The sequence below is a fragment of the Anguilla anguilla genome, chromosome 14, assembly GCF_013347855.1.
Source record: "Anguilla anguilla isolate fAngAng1 chromosome 14, fAngAng1.pri, whole genome shotgun sequence".
NCBI classification, from domain to species: Eukaryota; Metazoa; Chordata; class Actinopteri; order Anguilliformes; family Anguillidae; genus Anguilla; species Anguilla anguilla.
The window spans coordinates 2,008,604-2,032,108 of NC_049214.1; the positions used below are offsets into that span (position 1 = coordinate 2,008,604).

At 51.9% G+C, this 23,505-nt stretch overlaps 1 protein-coding gene across 2 annotated transcripts in view; it reads left to right on the forward strand.

The window, feature by feature from the left end:
• Positions 1-23,505, forward strand: part of megf10 (multiple EGF-like-domains 10) — a 78,399-nt gene that overhangs the window by 38,149 nt on the left and 16,745 nt on the right. The window contains exons 6-13 of one of the 2 annotated variants that reach the window (XM_035391241.1): positions 2,683-2,929; positions 4,179-4,299; positions 5,975-6,111; positions 12,335-12,547; positions 14,261-14,435; positions 15,417-15,549; positions 16,423-16,586; positions 18,827-18,929. In XM_035391241.1, coding sequence (XP_035247132.1) covers positions 2,683-2,929; positions 4,179-4,299; positions 5,975-6,111; positions 12,335-12,547; positions 14,261-14,435; positions 15,417-15,549; positions 16,423-16,586; positions 18,827-18,929 — 1,293 coding nt within the window. The remainder of the gene's footprint in view (positions 1-2,682; positions 2,930-4,178; positions 4,300-5,974; positions 6,112-12,334; positions 12,548-14,260; positions 14,436-15,416; positions 15,550-16,422; positions 16,587-18,826; positions 18,930-23,505) is intronic. The other variant, XM_035391242.1, reaches the window with a different exon arrangement.

A 23,505-nucleotide genomic window follows, 5' to 3' on the forward strand; every position in this document is an offset into this window, starting at 1 on the left:
CCCTACTATAGCTGAGTCCTCCGCAGTAATCCGGAAGTGACGCAAGCTGTACCTCATTGGTCCAGAACAAATATTGGCACTGTGCCCAAAGGACGCAATAAATCATGAAATCGACCCATGGACAGTCATAAGACCAATAAAATACACCTATTATGACTATTTGTTCTTTTGAGAAAAAATTATTGACTTTGTATTTTGATCGCATTTGTACCGTAGACTTACATGGAAACCGGATATGAAAACACCTATACTGGAGCCATCCGTAGTGGCGCTAGTGAGCAACCAGGAACTACAACACCAGGAAATGAGCTTCAAAAACGAAGTCTGGTTTTGGCCGCTTGGTTGCAACGAATAGCTTATTGACTTTTATTTTGGAATCTATTGGTTGCAGTGAATGGCTTATTTACTTTTATTTTGGAATCTGTTGGTTGCAGCGAATGGCTTATTTACCTTTCTTTTGAGAAGCTGAGTATTTTCATTTCCAGCTGCTGCCTACACAGTACAAGATGTTTCCTTTTAATAATTATAGGAGAGAAGGCCTGTTGTCTCTATTGGTTTTTCTGGTTTGATTCAGATGAGGGACAGCGTTGGGACAGATATCGATGGAATTAGTCGTATGGAAGGGTCCATGATGGGGAACTAAGCCCCATTCTGGGCCGGGGAGGGTCGTAATCGCATTTTGGATAACAGGCAACTCCCCTGTGGATCTCCCCCCCCAACCCCCCCCCACCCCCCACCCCACTCCTGACTGTTATTCTCGGCTTTAACGAGCGCTAATCACTGTTGTCAGAGCACTCTCCCCCCTGTGCTGTGCCGCGTGGCGCAGTGTCAGTTTGTGTAAAGCGAAGCTCGTTAGCGCAGATGTGGCTCATTAGCTTAGCGACCCGGCCTCTGGGGGGTATGGGAGCGATATGAGGGAAGCCTGGCGATGCGTGCGGCGTACGCACACCCGTGTGTGAAGGTGAGAGCTGGAGTACCGGACCGCAGCCAGCGTGGGAAACACAGACTCCTGGCTCCGGAAAGGCCCATGAAGGCCGCAGGCAGGCTGAGTTTACCGCTAAGATTACAGCTCAGATTACCGCTGCGTTTACCGCTGCGTTTACCGCTAAGATTACCGCTAAGATTACCGCTGAGGTTATCACTGAGCTTACCGCCACGTATTGCCCCAAGCGTTTCAACCCCACGTGTCTCTGGCAGTTCTGCAGTGATTCTCAGATACCCTGAGAGGTACCCTGTACTCAGATACCCTGAGAGGTACCCTGTTCTCAGATACTCTGAGAGATGCCCTGTACTCAGATACTCTGAGAGATGCCCTGTTCTCAGATACTCTGAGAGATGCCCTGTACTCAGATACCCTGAGAGGTACCCTGTTCTCAGATACTCTGAGAGATGCCCTGTACTCAGATACTCTGAGAGATGCCCTGTTCTCAGATACTCTGAGAGATGCCCTGTACTCAGATACCCTGAGAGATGCCCTGTACTCAGATACCCCGAGAGATACCCTGTACTCAGATACCCTGAGAGATGCCCTGTACTCAGATACCCCGAGAGATGCCCTGTACTCAGATACCCTGAGAGATGCCCTGTACTCAGATACCCCGAGAGATACCCTGTACTCAGATACCTCGAGAGATGCCCTGTTCTCAGATACCCTGAGAGATGCCCTGTACTCAGATACCCAAAGAGAGGTACCCTGTTCTCAGATACCCCGAGAGGTACCCTGTTCTCAGATACCCCGAGAGGTACCCTGTTCTCAGATACCCTGAGAGATGCCCTGTTCTCAGATACCCCGAGAGATACCCTGTTCTCAGATACCCTGAGAGATACCCTGTTCTCAGATACCCTGAGAGATACCCTGTTCTCAGATACCCTGAGAGATGCCCTGTTCTCAGATACCCCGAGAGATGCCCTGTTCTCAGATACCCCGAGAGATACCCTGTTCTCAGATACCCTGAGAGATACCCTGTTCTCAGATACCCTGAGAGATACCCTGTTCTCAGATACCCTGAGAGATGCCCTGTTCTCAGATACCTCGAGAGATGCCCTGTTCTCAGATACCCCGAGAGATACCCTGTTCTCAGATACCCTGAGAGATACCCTGTTCTCAGATACCCTGAGAGATGCCCCGTTCTCAGATACCCCGAGAGATGCCCTGTTCTCAGATACCCTGAGAGATACCCTGTTCTCAGATACCCTGAGAGATGCCCTGTTCTCAGATACCCCGAGAGATGCCCTGTTCTCAGATACCCTGAGAGATGCCCTGTTCTCAGATACCCCTGTTTCCTCTCTAATGGGATTCAGGCTACATCCACCATGTTGTTCTGTCCTGGGATATACCGCACTCCGCTCTTACTCCCTAATGTGACGTTCCCATTCATCACTCACATAGCATTTGGGAGCAGTAGACAGGACTGTTATCTGTTGCTTTGTCCTGTGGTTATATTGCATTTTCCCACACCCCCCTGTCTGCCTTCCCATGTTTGGGGGGTTCTCTGTAAACCTGGCAGCCCGTCTCTGTCTTCTAATGTTTGGGAGAGTTATCTGTAAACCTGGCGGCCCGTCTCTGACCTCTCATGTTTGGGGGGGTTCTCTGTAAACATGGCGGCCCGTCTCTGTCTCCCCGTGTTTGGGGGGATTCTGTGTAAACCTGGCGACCCGTCTCTGTTTTCCCGCCCCCTGCAGCCTGTGACAGCACGCACTGGGGCCCCCACTGCAGCAGCCGGTGCCAGTGCCAGAATGGGGCGCTGTGCAACCCCATCACGGGGGCCTGCCTGTGCACCCCGGGGTACCGGGGCTGGCGCTGCGAGGACGTGTGCCAGCCGGGCACCTACGGGCACAGCTGCCAGCAGAAGTGCCAGTGCCAGAACGGGGCCGCCTGCGACCACGTCACCGGAGAGTGCCGCTGCTCCCCCGGCTACACCGGCGCCTTGTGAGTCCTGCCCCCCCCCCACACCAATACTCACGCACCCCCCACCAGCCCCTTCACCCCCCCCAACACTCACACACCCCCTCACCAACCCCCTCACCCCCCTACACCTACCCCCCCCAATACTCACACACCCCCTCACCAACTCCCCCACCCCCTACACCTACCCCCCCCCAACACTCACACACCCCCTCACCAACTCCCCCACCCCCCTACACCTACCCCCCCAACACTCACACACCCCCTCACCAACTCCCTCACCCCCCTACACCTACCCCCCCCCACCCCAAACAATCACACACCCCCCACCAGCTCCTTAACCCCCCCCAATACTCACTAACCCCCCAGCTACACCGGCGCCTTGTGAGTCCTGCGCCCACCCCCCCTCATCCCCCCACACCTACCCCCCTCACCACCCCCACTCTTACGCACCCCCTACATCTACCCACTCACCTCCTCACCGACCCCCTCACCCCCCCCCACTCTTACTCACCCCCCCACCAACCCCCAATACTCACTCACCCCGCCATATTTACTTACCCCCCTGACACCCGCCGCACACCAGCCCCCTGACCTCCCCAACACTCACTCACCCCCCCACTGATCCTCATACCCCCCCTCAACACTCACTTACCCCCCAACATCCACTCATACCCTCACCACATATTTGGTTAAATCCACTGTGATTATCTGTAGATTGTGTGGTGGTTCTGTGTACTCTGGGAGTTTATCTTTGCAGTCCCTCTTTACAGGTGCTTTAAATGTGACAGAGCTGCTGTTTTATAAACTGAACCCCATAATTATCTGTTGTAGATAGTGGCTCGGTTAGGATCAATATTAGTCCACAGCTTTGACTTACAGATAAATAAATTAATGCAAGCCGTATTTTTTTTCCGTTAAAGCCTGATGTTTATTGAGTTCAGGCCACTGACTGGGGTAGCTCTTATTAAACAGCTGTCTGCTCAGATCAGGAGGAGGAGTTTGTGTATGGAGTGGGCGTGGTTTTGGGTCACAGGCGGGGTTTCGGATGAGGGGTGGGGTTTAGGCTCCTCTACAGAGGTGAGGGGCAGGGTTTTGGGTGGGGGGCGGGGTTTTCAGCCTCTGCAGCAGTAAGAGGGTGTGGGCTCTGATGGGCGTGGGCTCTGATGGGCGGGGTCTCTGATGGGCGTGGTCTCGGACGGGCGTGGTCTCTGATGGGCGTGGTCTGTAATGGGCGCGGTTTCTGACGGGCGCGGTCTCTCCCGTCCCGCAGCTGTGAGGAGCGGTGCCCCCCGGGGAAGCACGGCCGGCAGTGTGAGGAGCGCTGCCCCTGCCAGAACGGGGGGGTGTGCCACCACGTCACCGGGGAGTGCGCCTGTCCCGCCGGCTGGATGGTACGCCTGCTCCGCCCCGTCACCCCCCCTCAAATACACAGCGCCTGCTCCGCCCCGCCCCCCGCACGACACCCCCCGAAATACACAGCGCCTGCTCCGCCCCATCACCCCCCCAAATACACAGCGCCTGCTCCGCCCCATCACCCCCCCAAATACACAGCGCCTGCTCCTCCCCATCACCCCCCCAAATACACAGCGCCTGCTCCTCCCCATCACCCCCCCAAATACACAGCGCCTGCTCCGCCCTGTTACCCCCCCAAATACACAGCGCCTGCTCCGCCCTGTTACCCCCCCAAATACACAGCGCCTGCTCCGCCCCGTCACCCCCCTGCACAACACACCCTGAAATACACAGCTCCTGTTTACTGAGAGGGCTCCCCTCCGTCACCCCCCGCACGCACGACACCCCCCGAAATACACAGCGTCTGCTCCGCCCCGCCACCCCCCCCGCACGACACACCCTGAAATACACAGCGTCTGCTCCGCCCCGTCACCCCCCCACACGGCACCCCAAAAAACACAGCGCCTGTTTACTGAGAGGGCTCCCCTCCGTCTCCCCTCCCCCCCCCACGACACCCCAAAATACACAGCGCCTCTTTACTGAGCAGCTGTGCCTCGCGTGCGGCCCGCACCTGTCCCGTCCCGAGCGTTCCCTCACAAAGAGACGCCACAGATGCACCTCCTTTAGTAACACACTCTGCAGGGCTCAGTTTGGTGATCAGTGACCTCACAAGAGTGTGTTTGTGTAAAACACTAAGAAACACTTGCATGTTTTTTTTTTTTTAAGTTAATGTCAAGGACAAATATTAACTGACTGTAGGCCTGTGTGTAAAATATGGTTTATTGAGTGTGTTGTGTGCATGTTATTGGTGGTGTGTTGGGCGAGAGGTTAAGGTGAGCTGGTGTGTGTGTGCCTGGCTCTGAGCCTGTGTGTGTGTGTGTGTCTCTGAGCTAGTGTGTGTGTGTGTCTCTGAGGTAGTGTGTGTGTGTGTGTGTCTATGAGCTGGTCTGTGTATGCGTGTGTCTATGAGCTGGTCTGTGTGTGTGTGTCTCTGAGCTGGTGTGTGTGCGTGTGTGTCTATGAGCTGGTGTGTGTGTGTGTGTGTCTCTGAGCTGGTCTGTGTGTGTGTCTCTGAGCTGGTCTGTGTGTGTGTCTCTGAGCTGGTGTGTGTGCGTGTGTGTCTCTGAGGTGGTGTGTGTGTGTGTCTCTGAGCTGGTGTGTGTGCGTGTGTGTCTCTGAGCTGGTGTGTGTGTGTGTGTCTCTGAGCTGGTGTGTGTGTGTGTGTCTCTGAGCTGGTGTGTGTGTGTGTGTCTCTGAGCTGGTGTGTGTGTGTGTCTCTGAGCTGGTCTGTGTGTGTGTCTCTGAGCCTGTGTGTGTGTGTCTATGAGCTGGTTTGTGTGTGTGTGTGTGTGTGTGTGTCTCTGAGCTGGTCTGTGTGTGTGTCTCTGAGCTGGTGTGTGTGCGTCTCTGAGGTGGTGTGTGTGTGTGTCTCTGAGCTGGTCTGTGTGTGTGTGTGTGTGTGTGTGTGTGTGTCTCTGAGCTGGTCTGTGAGTGTGTGTGTCTCTGAGCTGGTGTGTGTGTGTGTCTCTGAGCTGGTCTGTGTGTGTGTGTGTCTATGAGCTGGTGTGTGTGTGTGTGTGTCTCTGAGCTAGTGTGTGTGCGTGTCCCCTGCAGGGGACGGTGTGTGGACAGCCCTGTCCCGAGGGCCGTTTTGGGAGGAACTGCTCCCAGGAGTGCCAGTGTCACAACGGGGGCACGTGTGTGTCCTCCACGGGGCAGTGCCTCTGCAGCCCGGGGTACACCGGAGAGAGGTGAGTCAGCCTGGACCAATCACTGCTGTCTGTTCCAACTGCTGACCAATCACAGTTCTCTGTTCTATCTCTGGTGACCAATCGCAGCTCTGTCATAACTCAGGTGACCAATCACTGCTCTCTGTCCTAACTGCTGACCAATCACAGCTCTCTGTTACAACTGCTGATCAGTTACAGTTCTCTGTTCTATCTCTGGTGACCAATCACTGCTCTCTGTTATAACTAGTGACAATCCCAGCTTTTTGTTATAACTAGTGACCAATCATAGCTCCCTGTTCTAACTCCTTTTCTTGGCTCTGCGCTGTTGGTCTTTCTCGTATGAAACTGTCCACATGCCGCACACAGCCAGTGTGACCGCACCCCTCCCCTGTGCTGTGGTCTCCAAACCCTGAGGGGGCTGGGGGGGGGGGGGGGTACACCCCTGCTTGTTACAGTGTTAAACAGCCAAATTCCCGCCCAGTGAAACTGGAGCTGGGCCAGGCCATTGATCCCCCCCCCCTCACCCCCCACCACATGCCCACAGGAGAGGTCAGAGGAAAGGGGGGCAAACAAACTGCAATTAAACCATGAAGCCAACTGTGCCTAATTAGAGCTGTTAATTACAACTGCACCACCTGCTGAAAACACACACTTTCACCCTCTCTCCTGCATGCACACACACACACACACACGCACACACGCACGCACACACGCACGCACACACGCACGCACACACGCACACACGCACACACGCACGCACGCACACACACGCACACACACACACACACACACACACACACACACGCACACACGCACACACACACGCACACACACACACACACACACACGCGAACACATGCACACGCACACACACACTTTCACCCTCTCTCCTGCATGCACACACACACACACACGCACACACACACACTTTCACCCTCTCTCCTGCATGCACACACACACACACACACACACGCACATGCACACACACACGCACACACGCACACGCACACGCACACACAAGCACACGTGCACATGCGCGCACACGCACTCGCACACGCACACGCACACACGCGCGCACACGCACACGCGTGCACGCACACACACACATACACATGCACACACAAATACACACTTTCAACCCTCTCTCCTGCTCTACAGGCTATCTGTCTGTCCTGTACACACACACACACACACAGGCACGCACACACACACACACACATGCACACACACACATATGTATTTACATATTTAATGATATAATATTGAGTGTAATACATGTCTATTCTCTCTCTGCACTTTACCTCTCCACTCAGCTCCATATTTAGCTTTGCATGTGAGTCTACACTCGCATCGATATTCTGTAAAGTGTCAATATTAACCCTTTCATGGACTATGTTTGTGTTGGCTTTGAAATGCTGCTACAGCATATAACAGGCTTCTGTACGTAAACTAACTGAAGGCGTTTTTTAAGCATAAATTTTGCATGCTTGGGTTTTGCCCAAGAGAAAGGAGGTTTTGTACGGCAACTGTGTACGACCTATGCCTGCCGTGTACAGTCCACAGCACCTGTGCTAAGAGCTGTCTGTCCTCTTTCTCCCTTTCGCCCAGACTTCATCAGTCTGCTTCCTGTATGTTCTCTCACTTTCTTACGTGTGTTTTTTTTAAATCGCTTCCTGGCTGAGCGAGCAAATATGGGGAAGTGGTTTAATGGCAGTGTCAGTATCAAAGCAGCTTCGCCCCCCCCCCTCCCCTCCCTGAAAGATTTGTTCTGGAATGAAGCGCCATGTTCAGAGACGGCTGTCTGTCTACAGCGGCGGCTCCCTGGCCTTGATACGGAGAGGCCCTAAATGTGACTCATCACTTCTATCTGCTCGTTTTGAGCTAAAGTTCATTACATTTTGACATTTCACAGATGTTCTTATCCAGAGAAACTTACATCTCTTTTTTTTTTTTTTACATGCAATCCATTTAAGCAGCTGAATGTTCACTGAACCAGTTCAGGCTAAGTGTCTTGCTCATGGGCACGACAGCGCTATGCCCCATCGGGGGAGTTGAACCCGCAACCTTTGAGCCCAGTTCCCTAATCGCTGTGCTACTCCGCCACCCTTTTTTTTTACCCATCTCCCTGATCATTTATCGAAGCGCTCCTTTGCTGAGTAATGCATTCCTGTTTGCAGCTGCTTTCCTGCTTGTGTTAAACACATTGCCTGCATAGAGATGGTGTTTATTTGGGAAACTGAGCACCCTCTCCTGAACACTGTAATTCAGGCAGTCTTCTGCGGCTGTGGAGGAGAAAAGCGCATCGTGGAAATCAAACAGAAACTTTTAAAACGATCAGTTTGAGAGGTTGGGTTTCAGCCGGCCGGCTTTATTTAAAGCTTGCCAGCTGTAACTGCCCCCCCCCCCCCCCGTCCCACCCCCCCCCCCCCCCCCCCCAGGAAGAAAAATAACCAAAGTCCTGTTATTTGACTCAGTGGGACTAAACCAAGAGGGAAACGGTAAACACAGAGAGGGGAGAGGACCCTTTTCCAAAATTAGAGCGTTGTTGTCTGCTGGTGAGCGAGGGACTTTCTGTAGTGAGGAGGAGACCGGATGCTCTCTCACGCACACACACACACACACACACACACACACATATGCACACACATACACACACACACACACACACACGCGTACACACATGCACACAAACACATACACACATATACACACACATACACACACACACACACATACTGTATACACGCACACACACACACACACACACAGACTCAAACAGTCTGGAATTCACACTGAAGGATCCAAATGTAGGGTTACCTGCGGCTGTATAGCATTACACCACATACAGAGGCCTCCCCTCATTTAAATGTACCCGCTGTGATCTCTAAGACAGAGAAGACTCTTATCAGAGAAACCTCATCTCTTCAGTCCACACAGAACTCGCTGCCAAATATTAAAATGCACTTGCACAGACTCACAGCTCTTAAACACTGTTTATGAAGCCATTAAAGTTCATATTTCTCTGCAAACAGCCATCCAACGCCGGATATGGAATCATTAAAGTTGATATTTGTCTGCAGGCATCTCTCGAACGCTGGTTATGGAAGTAAATTATAGCACACAGGGGTTTTGTGCTACCAGTATTTGTCAAAACAAATGCTCGCCCTCCGGGGAACTGGCCTGGGGTGAACTTGTGCACTGCCGTGCACGGTGTTTGAAATAGCCGAGCCGTCCTGGTGTCTCTCCACATCTGCGAGCTCCAGATGTCTAAAAAAAAAGCGCAAACCGTGGAGGTTAATGTGGTGATGAGCGGCACGTGTGACAGACTTCAGCTGAAAACACAGGAAGTGCTCATCTGGGGGTCCCCCCCAGTCCCGCCCCACGGGGTGTGCCATCCCCCCTTCCCACCCTCCGTCCCAAAACCACAGCGCCCCTTCTGGAGGAGCAGGAAGTGGGCCGGGATGTCTGTGGGTGAGGAGGATGCGACCGGCGGGTGGGGTGAAGAGTTGAGCCAGGGGAAGCGGCATCGTCCGCAGCGACCCGGGACAGATGCCTGGGGGGAACCACCAACCCCCCCAGGGGAGAGGCGGGGGGGACCCCTCCCAAATCCTGGCTCAGCCCTGGAGCCCCCAGCACACCACCAAATCCCTGAATAACACAACCGCCCCGCCGAGCTGCACCACCATTTCAGAGTAATGCAGTGGGGTCTACGGGGAAATGATGGGGAAAGACTCGATTGGGAATGCGATGGAGCTGACGGCTGAATCTTTGACTGTGAATGCAACGAAGCGGATGGGTAAGATGTAACGGAGCTGACTGCAGTGCGGCCGGTTAAAGCCGTCAGGACGTCCCGTTCCTGCTCCTGTGAAGTGAAATCTTTTCGCGCGGAGAGAAACGGAGCCCCGTCGTGTCGAGACTCTTCTTCGAGGCCGCGAAGCTCTGAACCCGAGAGAGAAGCCCATGTGGGGGTGTGTGGGGGTGTCTGAGAGAAGACCATGTGGGGGTGTGTGGGGGTGTGTGGGGGTGACTCTCCTCACTGCACGGCGTTTAGGGAACGCTGGGTCAGGACCCGTTTCTCACTGTTGTCTCCCCCGCATACTGAATCTGCCGAACTGGCCGTCTGTTGTGGAATTACTGAGAAGATGTCTACATTCTTCACCGTTTAGTCACATTTCAATAGACTTCAGGTTCTGTGGTCAGCACCCTCAGTGTCACTGAAAGTGGAGTTACTGAGTGTGTTCTGTCATTTTATCCATGGTTCCCTTTTGTTTGGGAACAGCTGAGACGGATGTGACGCTCTTTTTCCTGCTTTGAAAAATCTGTCACCATCTCTCTGGGAATAAAAATGGGAGAGTTTTCTCACTCACTGTTTTTTGTTGTAAATTTGAAAGTTATTCCTTTTAAGACTTGTCCTGAGAAGGAGTGTCTGAGGGTTTTCTCTGAAGAGTCAGGAAGTAAGTTCTTGAAAAGCATAAGAGGCACTGGGCAGAGCTTGGCTGACAAAGGGGGGGGGAGGAAGTGGGGATTAAGGAGGGGGGGGGTGGTTGGTTGGCCCGAGGCGAAAGGCCCTGTGCCCCATAATTACCGTTCTCAGAGAGCGTGCCCCCAGCCCGTGAGCCTGCAGGAATAGCAATGCTAGTGCGCTGTTATGAGCTAATGAGAGCTTTGGGAAAGCCCGACATCACAGCAGCGTTTGGGCCATACCGCCATACCGCCATACCACCATACCACCGTATCGCCATACCACCATACCACCATACCGCCATACCGCCATACCCTCCCCTCTGGGTGGAAAACAGCCGCCAGGACCCATGAACGGAGCGCGTGCGTCTGGCCAGACCTCTCTCTAAGCAGGGTAGATAATGGATGGATGGATGGATGATGGATGGATATTGTTTTTTATTTTATATGGCTGTTGAACCTGCAGTCGTGGTGCAGTGGTACTGAAAGCGTTTGTCTTGGTGAGAAGATACGTGTTAATGCGTTTAAGAGGCAGTGGTTGGGAAAGTAAACCTGGGGAGGGGCGCGTGGGGGGGTTGGGCGGGGTTGGGGGGTGCGGATAGAGATGTCCCGTCTGCGCCCGGGTTGGTGCTGGCGTCAGATATCAAAACAAGCGAGGCGGCGTACAGTTCCTCGATGAAAGACCTTTGCTGAGCGAGTGACTGAGGATGATAAACGCTTCCTAACGACAGGCCCTGGAGACAGAAACCTGGCAGCTCGTCCGTCACAACGAGCCGACAGCAACCGGAGTATTCCCGACGTTCCGGGATTCCTCAGTCCCGGCGTTCCGGGATCCCTCAGTCGCTCCGTCATGGGATTCCTGTCGACAGCAGAGCCGGGAAGAGTTCCAGGGCACCCCCTGGGGGACCCCTGAAAGATTGTGGGGTGCAGCCCGTCTCGGGGAGGAAGGGAGGAATCCGAATGTACACCCTTTTTATCTTCGTTCCTGAAGACTTTCCAACAAAGGGCTCCTTTATCGTCTGAGCAAGGTGGCTGAACATCACACGCATCTCCTAAAGGGTGCGACTTTCACTCGATGAAATTCTAAACATTACCCATGACCTTGTACGGGCATGTCCTTCTGTATCAAAGTGTTTCAGTGAAAGTGAGCACCCCGTAAATTCAGATTGACGAATCTTGGTGTGTACGCTGAAGAGATCCACACAATGATCACTGGACCAGTGTTTCCAGGAAAAAGGGTTGAAAATAAGATTTGGAATTCCCCCCCCTGTTGTGTGTGCGTAATAAAGATGGTCTCATACTCGATCTCTGCTTAAACTGGGGGCCCCAAAGGTGGGGTCCTTCTGGCCTTTTGGTCCTGGTGGAGCATGCTGTCTGTTAACCCTTTCAGATACAGTCAGCACTGCAGCTGCTCTCTCTCCAGTACACTCATGTTATGACCACGTATCTCCAGGCCCTCCAAACTGTGGACGTCCGACGACACTCAGATCTGACGGTATGAGATCCCGGGTAACCGAGCCGGAGAGCTGGGGTTTAGCCGGCGTCCAGCACGGCGGAGTTTGACGGCCATGTTTGCCAGGAGAACAGAGCAGCGTGACATGGGGCTGGCGGGTGGGGATGACGGATGAGTGGGCGTGGCTGTGGGTCAAGTGGGCAGAGCTGACAGAAGAGTGGGCGTGGCGGTGGGGAGGGGGAGTGGCTGACGGGCTGGGGTCACAGGGCTGAAGGACGGACGGGTGGGTGTGGCCGGCGGGCGGTAACGCCGCTCTCCCGCCCCCCGCAGGTGCCAGGATGAGTGCCCCGTGGGCACGTTCGGCGTGGGCTGCGGGCAGACCTGCCGCTGCAGGAACGGCGCTAAGTGCTACCACATCAGCGGCGCGTGCGTGTGCGAGCCCGGCTACACCGGAGAGTTCTGCGAGGTGCGGCTCTGCCCCGAGGGCCTCTACGGCCTGCGCTGCGACAGGAAGTGCCCCTGCCACGCCCGCAACACCCACAGGTGAGCCCCGTCCGCAACACCCACAGGTGAGCCACACTCACCCGCAACACCCACAGGTGAGCCACACCCACAACACCCACAGGTGAGCCACACCCACAACAATCACAGGTGAGCCCCGCCCACAACACCCACAGGTGAGCCACACTCGCCCACAACACCCACAGGTGAGCCACACACACCCGCAACACCCACAGGTGAGCCACACCTACCCCCCAATCAGTCTGGTGAGCCACACCCACCCGCCCACTTATACTCCACTTACCGCTATGGAAGCAAGGCGATTTCTGCATTGTTAGTTTCCATTTGAAAGTAAAAGGAGAGAAAACGCGGGTCCCTGCTATTGGCTGTTGAGTGAGGGATTACGGGCCAATCGCGGCCCTCGCTGGGGTTATCCCCTCGCTTACCGCCGTTTGTTCCCGCAAAGCCCTGATTTGTTGTAGGCCGGCTCCTCAGCCAAAACTCTTTTTCTTTCCTGCCTCTCTGCAGACGTACAGGAAACAAATGTGCCGCCGTTCTGTGTGTAAATTCTGAACTTCCTGGCGGTGTTTCGTTGGCATAGAGATGTGGAAAATAATTGACAAAACTGACAAAAAAACAATAAAACGCCAGAAAAGGCTATTTTAGGTCGATCCCCTTAATTTTAGTCTTTTTCACCATCACCAAAGAAAAGGCTGAGTTGTGGGAGGGGGGCAGGGAGGGGGGTCTCCCTGAGGGAGGCTGTTTGGGGGCAGTGTCAGACGGGGGGGGGGGGGGGTGTGTTAATGTAGTTAGCGGGAGGACAGACAGAGCTGGCCATTGTGGCGCACTCTGGGGCTCAGACATACCGCCACAGCTGACAGGCGCATGTGCTGCGTGCGCTCACACAGCTGTCCCCCCCCCCACCCCCCCCGGGCTTCAATGGGGCTGCTGTTCCAGGTGCAGACAACCGCCCCTCCCACAGGTAGACGACTGTTAGGCTCCCCCGCCTGTCAATCACTCTGGGCCCTGCCCCCCTGTCACTGAACAGTGTAATTGGTGATGTTCCAACAGTCATGGCCAGCCAAAGTGTTCCTCTGTTCACGAGAAGTGTGAAGTAACACCCCCCCCCCCACTATGAAACTCGATTGTTCTTAAAAGAACATTTTGCTCCTTGCTGGGTATTTATTGCACCTGTTTTGTCTCTCAGTTCAGATACTTGATCCGAAACTCTCTTATCTGGGAACAACAGAAAAAAGTTCTATAAATCTATAAATGTAGCTTTTTTTTCTTTGTGGCCCATCCTGGTTGTTTTGCAATCAGTGCTTTGTCTCACCAAACAGGCCGTTTTATTTTGACATTTTGAGCACGCTTGTTATATCCCGCTGGGACCTGGCTAAAAAAAGTTTCAATATTTACATTTTTTTACATAATACAAGTGTCTTCAATGACAAAACATGTGAAAATATTTGTAAAAATAGGCTATAATTTTATTTTTTATTGCGTTTTATACACCTGTAGTGTACATTTTCATCATGTATAATATGTGGTTCTACAGATGAAGCCCAGAGACTCATGTCTTGGGAGGGTATTATAAAATAATAATTTTTGTGTTTGTCTCTGAAATGGCCTAAGCAGGAGCGCTAACTCTCTGGTGCCACAGCCTGCTGTAGTCTGTCACATGCAGTGAGACGGGGCTGTAAATCTGTCCTGAGCAACGTCTCACTTCGGCCTCTGTGCCCCCCCGCCCCCCCGCAGCTGCCACCCCATGTCTGGGGAGTGCTCCTGTCATCCTGGCTGGTCGGGGCTCTACTGTAACGAGACCTGCGCCCCCGGATTTTTCGGGGAGTCCTGCCGGCAGGTGTGCCAGTGCCAGAACGGGGCGGACTGCCGAAGCGTGACTGGGGAGTGCGTCTGCGCCCCTGGGTTCAAGGTCAGTAATAAGAGGTGTTATTACACGTTTATAACCACTGTTATAACAGAATGCACCATTATTACCACTGTAATAACCAAATGCACCATTAGTACCTCTGCAATAACAATTTCAGCATTATAACCACTGTAATAACAGAATACAGCCTTATTACCACTGTAATAACAGAATGCACCATTATAATCACTGTAATAACCAAATGCACCATTGTAACCACTGTAATAACAGAATGCAGCATTATTACCACTGTAATAACAGAATGCACTCTTATTACATTGTAATTACAGAATTCATCATTATCACCACTGTAATTTAACCCTATGGGGTTAATGAATGAATTTATGTACTTCCTTATTCATTCATTCATTAATTCATTTTACACTGAAATTAACCCTATATCGTACCATATGCTGTTAGGGTGGTATTGGTAGGTAGCAGCTGATCGTGCCAAACCAATAGCAGTGATGTGTGGGTGTGGTTTTGGGGGGTGTAGCTGAGGCAGTGATGGGTGGGTGTGGTTTTGGGTGTGTCTCTGACAGGAGCAGTGAGGGGGGGTGTGGTTTTGGGGGGGTGTAGCTGGGGCAGTGATTGGTGGGTGTAGCAGGGGCAGTGATACGGGGATGTGGTTTTGGGTGGGTGTAGCAGGGGCAGTGATGGGGGTGTGTGGGTTTGGTGGGAGTAGCAGGGGCAGTCATGCGGGGTGTGGTTTTGGGGGGATGTATCAGGGGCAGTGATTGGTGGGTGTAGCAGGCGATGATTCGGGAGTGTGGTTTTGGGTGAGTGTAGCAGGGGCAGTCATTCAGGGGTATGTGGTTTTGGGTGGGTGTAGCAGGGGCAGTGATTGGTGGGTGTAGCAGGGGCAGTGATACGGGGATGTGGTTTTGGGTGGGTGTAGCAGGGGCAGTGATGGGGGTGTGTGGATTTGGTGGGAGTAGCAGGGGCAGTAATGTGGGGGTGTGGTTTTGGGTGTGTCTCTTTCAGGGGCCGGACTGCTCTGTCCCCTGCCCTGCTGGGACCTATGGGGCCAACTGCTCGTCTACCTGCAGCTGTAAGAACGGGGCGCTGTGCTCACCTGTGGATGGAGCCTGCACCTGCAGAGCAGGTACTAAAGGAGGTACCCCCCCCCCCACCCCAAAACTACCGACACCCTCCCTCCCAGCCTCAACACTACCCCTGTAAAACTCACACCAGCACCCCTCAACCTCTAACTACCGACACCCTCCCTCCCAGCCTCTACATTACCCCTTTAAAATTCACACTGACTCCCCCCCCCCCACCCTAAACTACTGACACCCTCCCACCCAGCTTCAACACTACCCCTGTAGAACTACTAACACTCACTTCCCAGTCTACTGACAACCCCCCCCCCCCCCACCACAATACTTAAAAAACCCCTCCCATACTAACACTATGAGGCCACACCCACAGGAGAAAGCCTGATTTTGATGCATGAGAGGATGGTGTGGGTTAGGGTCACTGCTTTCATAAAAGGCCTTTTTAAGATGGAAGACTCACTTCACCATCTGGCCACTGAAGTAGGAATGTGAGTCAACTCCTCACGCAGTCTGTTCGTCTCCCTACGTTGTGATGAATGCTTTTTTTTTGCTTAGAATTAAGATGCTCCCCTAGTTTTGTCTCATTTGTTCGTAAGAAATGCAATTTTAGATTTTTGAAAGAGCTTGCAGGCATGTTCATATTTTAGTGTCAAATTAGAAAGTTTGGTTATGCTTGACGTGCACTGTCATAAAGTGTTTTATGTAGCGTTGTTTATAATACATACAAAAACATACATGCAAAATACTCTTTGAAATATTTTGCTATGGCACCTCATAAGGGTTCATAACAACCTCAGAAAGCCTTCTGCACTGTTGTTATGAGCGGTTAGAAACGCTTAATGTGTTATGTCAGGCATTTTTGGGGTGTGCTGCAGGGTGCTAATGTTAAGGTAAGGTTAGCAAAGCTAACGGTTTTCGGTGTTGACCCTCAGGTTGGTACGGGGTGGACTGCTCCATTAACTGCCCCAGTGGCACCTGGGGGCTGGGCTGCAACCTCACCTGTCAGTGTGGGAACGGAGCCGCCTGCAACGCGCTCAACGGACTGTGCACCTGTGCCCCGGGCTGGAGGGGCGAGAAGTGCCACCTGCACTGCCAGGTAAACCCAGTACTGACCGCCTCCTGCACTGCCAGGTAAACCCAGTACTGACCGCCTCCTGCACTGCCAGGTAAACCCAGTACTGACCGCCACCTGCACTGCCAGGTAAACTCCCAGTACTGACCGCCTCCTGCACTGCCAGGTAAACTCCCAGTACTGACCGCCACCTGCACTGCCAGGTAAACCCAGTACTGACCGCCACCTGCACTGCCAGGTAAACTCCCAGTACTGACCGCCACCTGTACTGCCAGGTAAACCCAGTACTGACCGCCTCCTGCACTGCCAGGTAAACTCCCAGTACTGACCGCCACCTGCACTGCCAGGTAAACTCCCAGTACTGACCATCACCTGCACTGCCAGGTAAACCCCCAGTACTGACCGCCACCTGCACTGCCAGGTAAACTCCCAGTACTGACCATCACCTGCACTGCCAGGTAAACCCCCAGTACTGACCGCCTCCTGCACTGCCAGGTAAACTCCCAGTACTGACCGCCTCCTGCACTGCCAGGTAAACTCCCAGTACTGACCGTCACCTGCACTGCCAGGTAAACTCCCAGTACTGACCGCCACCTGCACTGCCAGGTAAACCCAGTACTGACTGCCACCTGCACTGCCAGGTAAACCCAGTACTGACTGCCACCTGCACTGCCAGGTAAACTCCCAGTACTGACCATCACCTGCACTGCCAGGTAAACTCCCAGTACAGACCGTCACCTGCACTGCCAGGTAAACTCCCAGTACTGACCGTCACCTGCACTGCCAGGTAAACCCAGTACTGACCGTCACCTGCACTGCCAGGTAAACTCCCAGTACTGACCATCACATACAGTTCTGACCATCACATGTAGTACAGACACACAGTACAAACCATCACATATAAATACGACTCTATAAGTACTGACAGTCACACTACCTCACACAATCATATGCAGTACGGACATACTAAGAACATACACTCACATTCAGCACAGACAATCAGTCAGTACTGAAAATCACTCTCAGTACAGGCAGCATCAGTAAAGATTATCACTCTTAGAACATACAAGCATACTTTGAGCGGGTTCAGTCTTTAAGTCCATCATTACTTTGTTTAACCTGTTATTAAATCAACTGGTTATCTCGATACCTGTTCTGCACAGCCTAAATCGAAGGTGAACTTGCAAAGATACCCGTGAATCTGCTGAACTGTAGCCCTGGGGGTCAAGCTTTGTGTGGATCCTCGTGTGTGTGTTGTGTGTTTCACGTCCAGTTTATGTGGCATTACATCAAAGCCCTTCTTTATTGTATAAATGTGAAATGAATGCTTTTAGAGAAACCACTCCACTCGAACCACAGAAGAGACTTTCGTCAAATCTCCCAGAATCACATGGTCACCCGATTAGCAGCAGCTGATTGGCCTTAGAGTCAGAGCTTTCCTCAATTAGCAAGTCCACTTCCACATAAAAACCCTGTAGTCAGAAAGTCAGGAATGAGCAGATTATGGTATTTTGTTGATAAGCCAGAGTGCAGAGATTTGTAATACCATCATAACCGTCTTACACGGAGAACTGCAATGGAAAGGAAAAAATGGCAAAACTGAATTTAGAAGAATTGGGGTGCACATACCAACAGATCTCAAATTCATAAAAGCACTGAAAGGCTGAGTGACAACTGAAGCACTGTATGTTAACTATGCATATACACTGTAAAATATTCCCTGTGGGACACACACAGCTCTGTTAGAGTTTTATTAACACTGGACATTTTTACTGTGTGGTAAAGTAACTGTCCTCCGATAAATTAATCCTGCCGCCAGTTTGCCCTCTCGGGGTTAAGCAGTGTCACAGAGTCGAAACTCGTGGCTCGTTTCCAACTATGTCACACACTAGCTGGGATTCAAGCACGGCAACCCCCCACAATAGGGCCCTGGGCTCTGGATGCTCTTGCAGTGACTGCAAAGGCCAAACCCCAAATCTGCTTATTTCATAACGCAGCACTCCCAACACGGGGAAGGGATTCAGTGCCAGAACGAACACTGCTCTCTTTGTTCTTAACTTAATCTGCACTGTGAGGGATGTGTGATTGTTCAAAGCTTGGCAACTAAATGCAACAAATTCCAAATAACAAAATGTAATGGTCCTTCATCTGCAGCATGCGTGAGTAAATCTTTTATGAATGTGTGCTATAAATTGGGATTTGAACCTGCAGCCTCTTGTACAGCGTGACCTCTGACCCCCCCTCCCCTGCATTGCTGTTGTCAGGACGGCACCTATGGGATGGGCTGCAGGGAGAGGTGTGACTGTAGCCATGCCGACGGGTGCCACCCCACCACGGGGTACTGCCGCTGCCTACCTGGCTGGACAGGTGAGTCGGAGCCACGCCCACACCGCTCACCTGGGGCAGTGGGACCTCCAGCCCTCTCAGCTCACCTGTGTTACCTGTGTTACACCTGCGCTGTTTCACTGCAGTGCTTAGAGCACCTCTGAGGAAAAAGTTGTGTGAGTAGGGGATGGGGGTCAGTGGTGGGGGTGGTAAGTGGAGTAGGGGACGGAGGACGAGGGTGGACGGGGGGGGGGGGGGGGGGGGGGCCTACAGTCAGTGGGTCCTGCAGAACTTCCTGGGCTCCGCCCTGCTGTATCGTCCTTCAGACCAGTAGGTTGTAGAAAGGGAGGTTTTTTTATCACACAGCCTTCTGGGAGTTATAAAAGGCGGCGCTGTTATCGAACCCGGAGTAAATCAAAAGCCCCCGGCGGCCGTGGCGGTGCGAGCCGTCTGCCAGGCCTTTACGGGCCGGCGCGAGCCAGGAAAATAAAAATAAAATAAATCTGAAATGGCTGCAGCTCCTGCTGTTAGGGAGGCGTGAGCTGCTGAGAGGCTGACGCTCAGTACAGACAGGCTCACGGGAGTGTTTATTAACGCGTTACGGATGTGACACAAGGCCCAAAGTAGTGTTTATTTACAGCGTTACGGATGTGACACAAGGCCCAAAGTAGTGTTTATTTACAGTGTTACGGATGTGACACAAGGCCCAAAGTAGTGTTTATTTACAGCGTTACGGATGTGACACAAGGCCCAGAGTAGTGTTTATTTACAGCGTTACGGATGTGACACAAGGCCCAGAGTAGTGTTTATTAACGCGTTACGGATGTGACACAAGGCCCAAAGTAGTGTTTATTAACGCATTATGAATATGACACAAGGCCCAAAGTAGTGTTTATTAACGCGTTATGAATGTGACACAAGGCCCAAAGTAGTGTTTATTTACGCGTTACGGATGTGACACAAGGCCCAGAGTAGTGTTTATTAAAGCGTTACGGATGTGACACAAGGCCCAGAGTAGTGTTTATTAACGCGTTATGAATATGACACAAGGCCCAGAGTAGTGTTTATTAACGCATTATGAATATGACACAAGGCCCAAAGTAGTGTTTATTAACGCGTTATGAATGTGACACAAGGCCCAGAGTAGTGTTTATTTACGTGTTACGGATGTGACACAAGGCCCAGAGTAACGTTTATTTACGCGTTACGGATGTGACACAAGGCCCAAAATAGTGTTTATTAATGCGTTACGGATGTGACACAAGGCCCAGAGTAGTGTTTATTTACAGCGTTACGGATGTGACACAGGGCCCAAAGTAGTGTTTATTTACGCGTTACGGATGTGACACAAGGCCCAAAGTAGTGTTTATTAACGCGTTACGGATGTGACACAAGGCCCAGAGTAGTGTTTATTTACAGCATTACGGATATGACACAGGGCCCAAAGTAGTGCTTATTTACGCGTTACGGATGTGACACAAGGCCCAGAGTAGTGTTTATTTACAGTGTTACGGATGTGACACAAGGCCCAAAGTAGTGTTTATTTACAGCGTTACGGATGTGACACAAGGCCCAAAGTAGTGTTTATTTACGCGTTACGGATGTGACACAAGGCCCAAAGTAGTGTTTATTAATGCGTTACGGATGTGACACAAGGCCCAGAGTAGTGTTTATTTACAGTGTTACGGATGTGACACAAGGCCCAAAGTAGTGTTTATTTACGCGTTACGGATGTGACACAAGGCCCAAAGTAGTGTTTATTTACAGCGTTACGGATGTGACACAAGGCCCAGAGTAGTGTTTATTTACAGCATTACGGATGTGACACAGGGCCCAAAGTAGTGCTTATTTACGCGTTACGGATGTGACACAAGGCCCAGAGTAGTGTTTATTTACAGTGTTACGGATGTGACACAAGGCCCAAAGTAGTGTTTATTTACAGCGTTACGGATGTGACACAAGGCCCAAAGTAGTGTTTATTTACAGCGTTACGGATGTGACACAAGGCCCAGAGTAGTGTTTATTTACAGCGTTACGGATGTGACACAAGGCCCAAAGTAGTGTTTATTTACAGCGCTACGGATGTGACACAAGGCCCAGAGTAGTGTTTATTTACAGCGTTACGGATGTGACACAAGGCCCAGAGTAGTGTTTATTTACAGCGTTACGGATGTGACACAAGGCCCAGAGTAACGTTTATTTACGCGTTACGGATGTGACACAAGGCCCAAAGTAGTGTTTATTAACAGTGTTATGAATATGACACAAGGCCCAAAGTAGTGTTTATTAACGCATTATGAATATGACACAAGGCCCAAAGTAGTGTTTATTTACAGTGTTACTGATGTGACAGAAGGCCCAGAGTAGTGTTTATTTACGCGTTATGAATATGACAGAAGGCCCAGAGTAGTGTTTATTAACGCGTTATGGATGTGACAGAAGGCCCAGAGTAGTGTTTATTTACGCGTTATGAATATGACACAAGGCCCAAAGTAGTGTTTATTTACAGTGTTACGGATGTGACACAAGGCCCAAAGTAGTGTTTATTAACGCGTTACGGATGTGACACAAGGCCAAAAGTAGTGTTTATTTACGCGTTACGCATGTGACACAAGGCCAAAAGTAGTGTTTATTTACGCGTTACAGATGTGACACAAGGCCCAAAGTAACGTTTATTTACGCGTTACGGATGTGACACAAGGCCCAAAGTAACGTTTATTTACGCGTTACGGATGTGACACAAGGCCCAAAGTAACGTTTATTTACAGCGTTACAGATGTGACACAAGGCCCAGAGTAGTGTTTATTTACAGCGTTACGGATGTGACACAAGGCCCAGAGTAGTGTTTATTTACAGTGTTACGGATGTGACACAAGGCCCAGAGTAGTGTTTATTAACGCATTATGAATATGACACAAGGCCCAAAGTAGTGTTTATTCATGCAGATTCCTGAAGAGCAGACTGCATACTGTACAACCCTCTGAAGGAGACATCTTGCTTTATTTTACCAGTTGGTATTTATTTACATGCAACCGACTTGATCTTCGAGAACAAATCTCTCTGAAAACGGCAGCACTGGTTGACCTCAATGGTGGTTCTCACAATGCCATGTCTGAATTGTTGTTTTCTGTGCTGTGTGTGACTCAGTTATCTTTCACACTCGTGCAGTGTAAGGTTTAATGTTAGCTTCTCATTTGAGTGAAGCGGCAGACTGGGGTGGGGGGCGGGGCGACACTATTTCGATTTGGCTGAGACTTGGCGGAGTGTTCCTCCCTCCCGCGGCCATTCCGGATGCGAGCGGAATACTGATGCCCCCCCTTGCACCCCCCCCCCCTCCCGCCCCGGTCAACCCCCGGTTGCCCCCCCATCCCCCCCCCGCCCGCCGCTCCTGTCCCGGGAACTCACAGGCATTTCCACTGAGCTGCTTAGCCGGAGTTTATCGCCGGCATTCTGGCGTTGCCTAGCAACGCCCGCAGCCCCTTCAAAGGGGTCTTTGTCCCGCGTCCTGGCACCGCGCTCCCAACACGGCACTGATTACCGCCATCAGAGCACCAACCGGCCGGGGGGGGGGAGGGGGGGTGGGGGGGGAGAGGGGGAGTAGGGGGAGAGAGGGGGGGAGAGGGGGTAGAGAGAGAGAGAGGTCGCAGAAGAGAGAAAGAGAGTGAGAGAGGGGGTGGGGGGGAGAGAAAGAGAGGGAGGGAGAGGGACGGAGACTGAGAGGGAGGGAGAGAGGGAGGGAGAGGGAGAGAGAGAGAGAGAGACAGTAAGTAAGTAAGATGTTTTTGTTGAATTTCACGAAGACATGTGTGGCCTCAGGTGACGGCTGAAACTTTCTTTCCCCCATGTCTCTCCAGAATCGTCCAAACGGCAGTTTAGCAGTCATTCCCATCCCTGCTATACTCAGCCCCATCCCTGCTATACCCAGCCCCATCCCTGCTATACCCAGCCCCATCCCTGCTATACCCAGTCCCATCCCTGCTATATCGAGCCCCATCCCTGCTATACCCAGCCCCATCCCTGCTATACCCAGCCCCATCCCTGCTATACCCAGCCCCATCCCTGCTATATCCAGCCCCATCCCTGCTATATCCAGCCCCATCCCTGCTATACTCAGGCTTTCTCTGTCAGACTCAATGAGAATGTGTGATTGAGTTAATGCAAAGCTCTTTCAATAGTGTCTAACCTCCACACTGAAACAGCCCACCCCCTCGCCCCCACCTCCCCTCCCCCAGCCCCCCACCCACCCCAAACTTTCCGAATGGCTCTGTCTCCAGACTGCATTTAAGATATTTTCTCATTTCAATGAGATGAAACTAATTTAAGGGAAACACTCTTCCCAAGTACTGCTCAGGTGTCCAGGTGGGCTTTCTCTTTGTTGTTTCTCCTGCAGCCTCTCAAGTTCAATCCTGCAGTCTGACAAAATTTCTGCAACATCAGAAGACATACCACAAAAATAAATAAATAAAGAAATAGCACAGAGCTCGGATCATGGTGGTTCTCTGTGAAACTGCTCAGCTGGCTCTGAGCTGCATGGGCCAGAACTCAATCCATGCAAATTGCATTTTATCATTCTGAAATTCCTCTTGCAGTAACATTAGCTTGAGATTTGGCAAGAGTC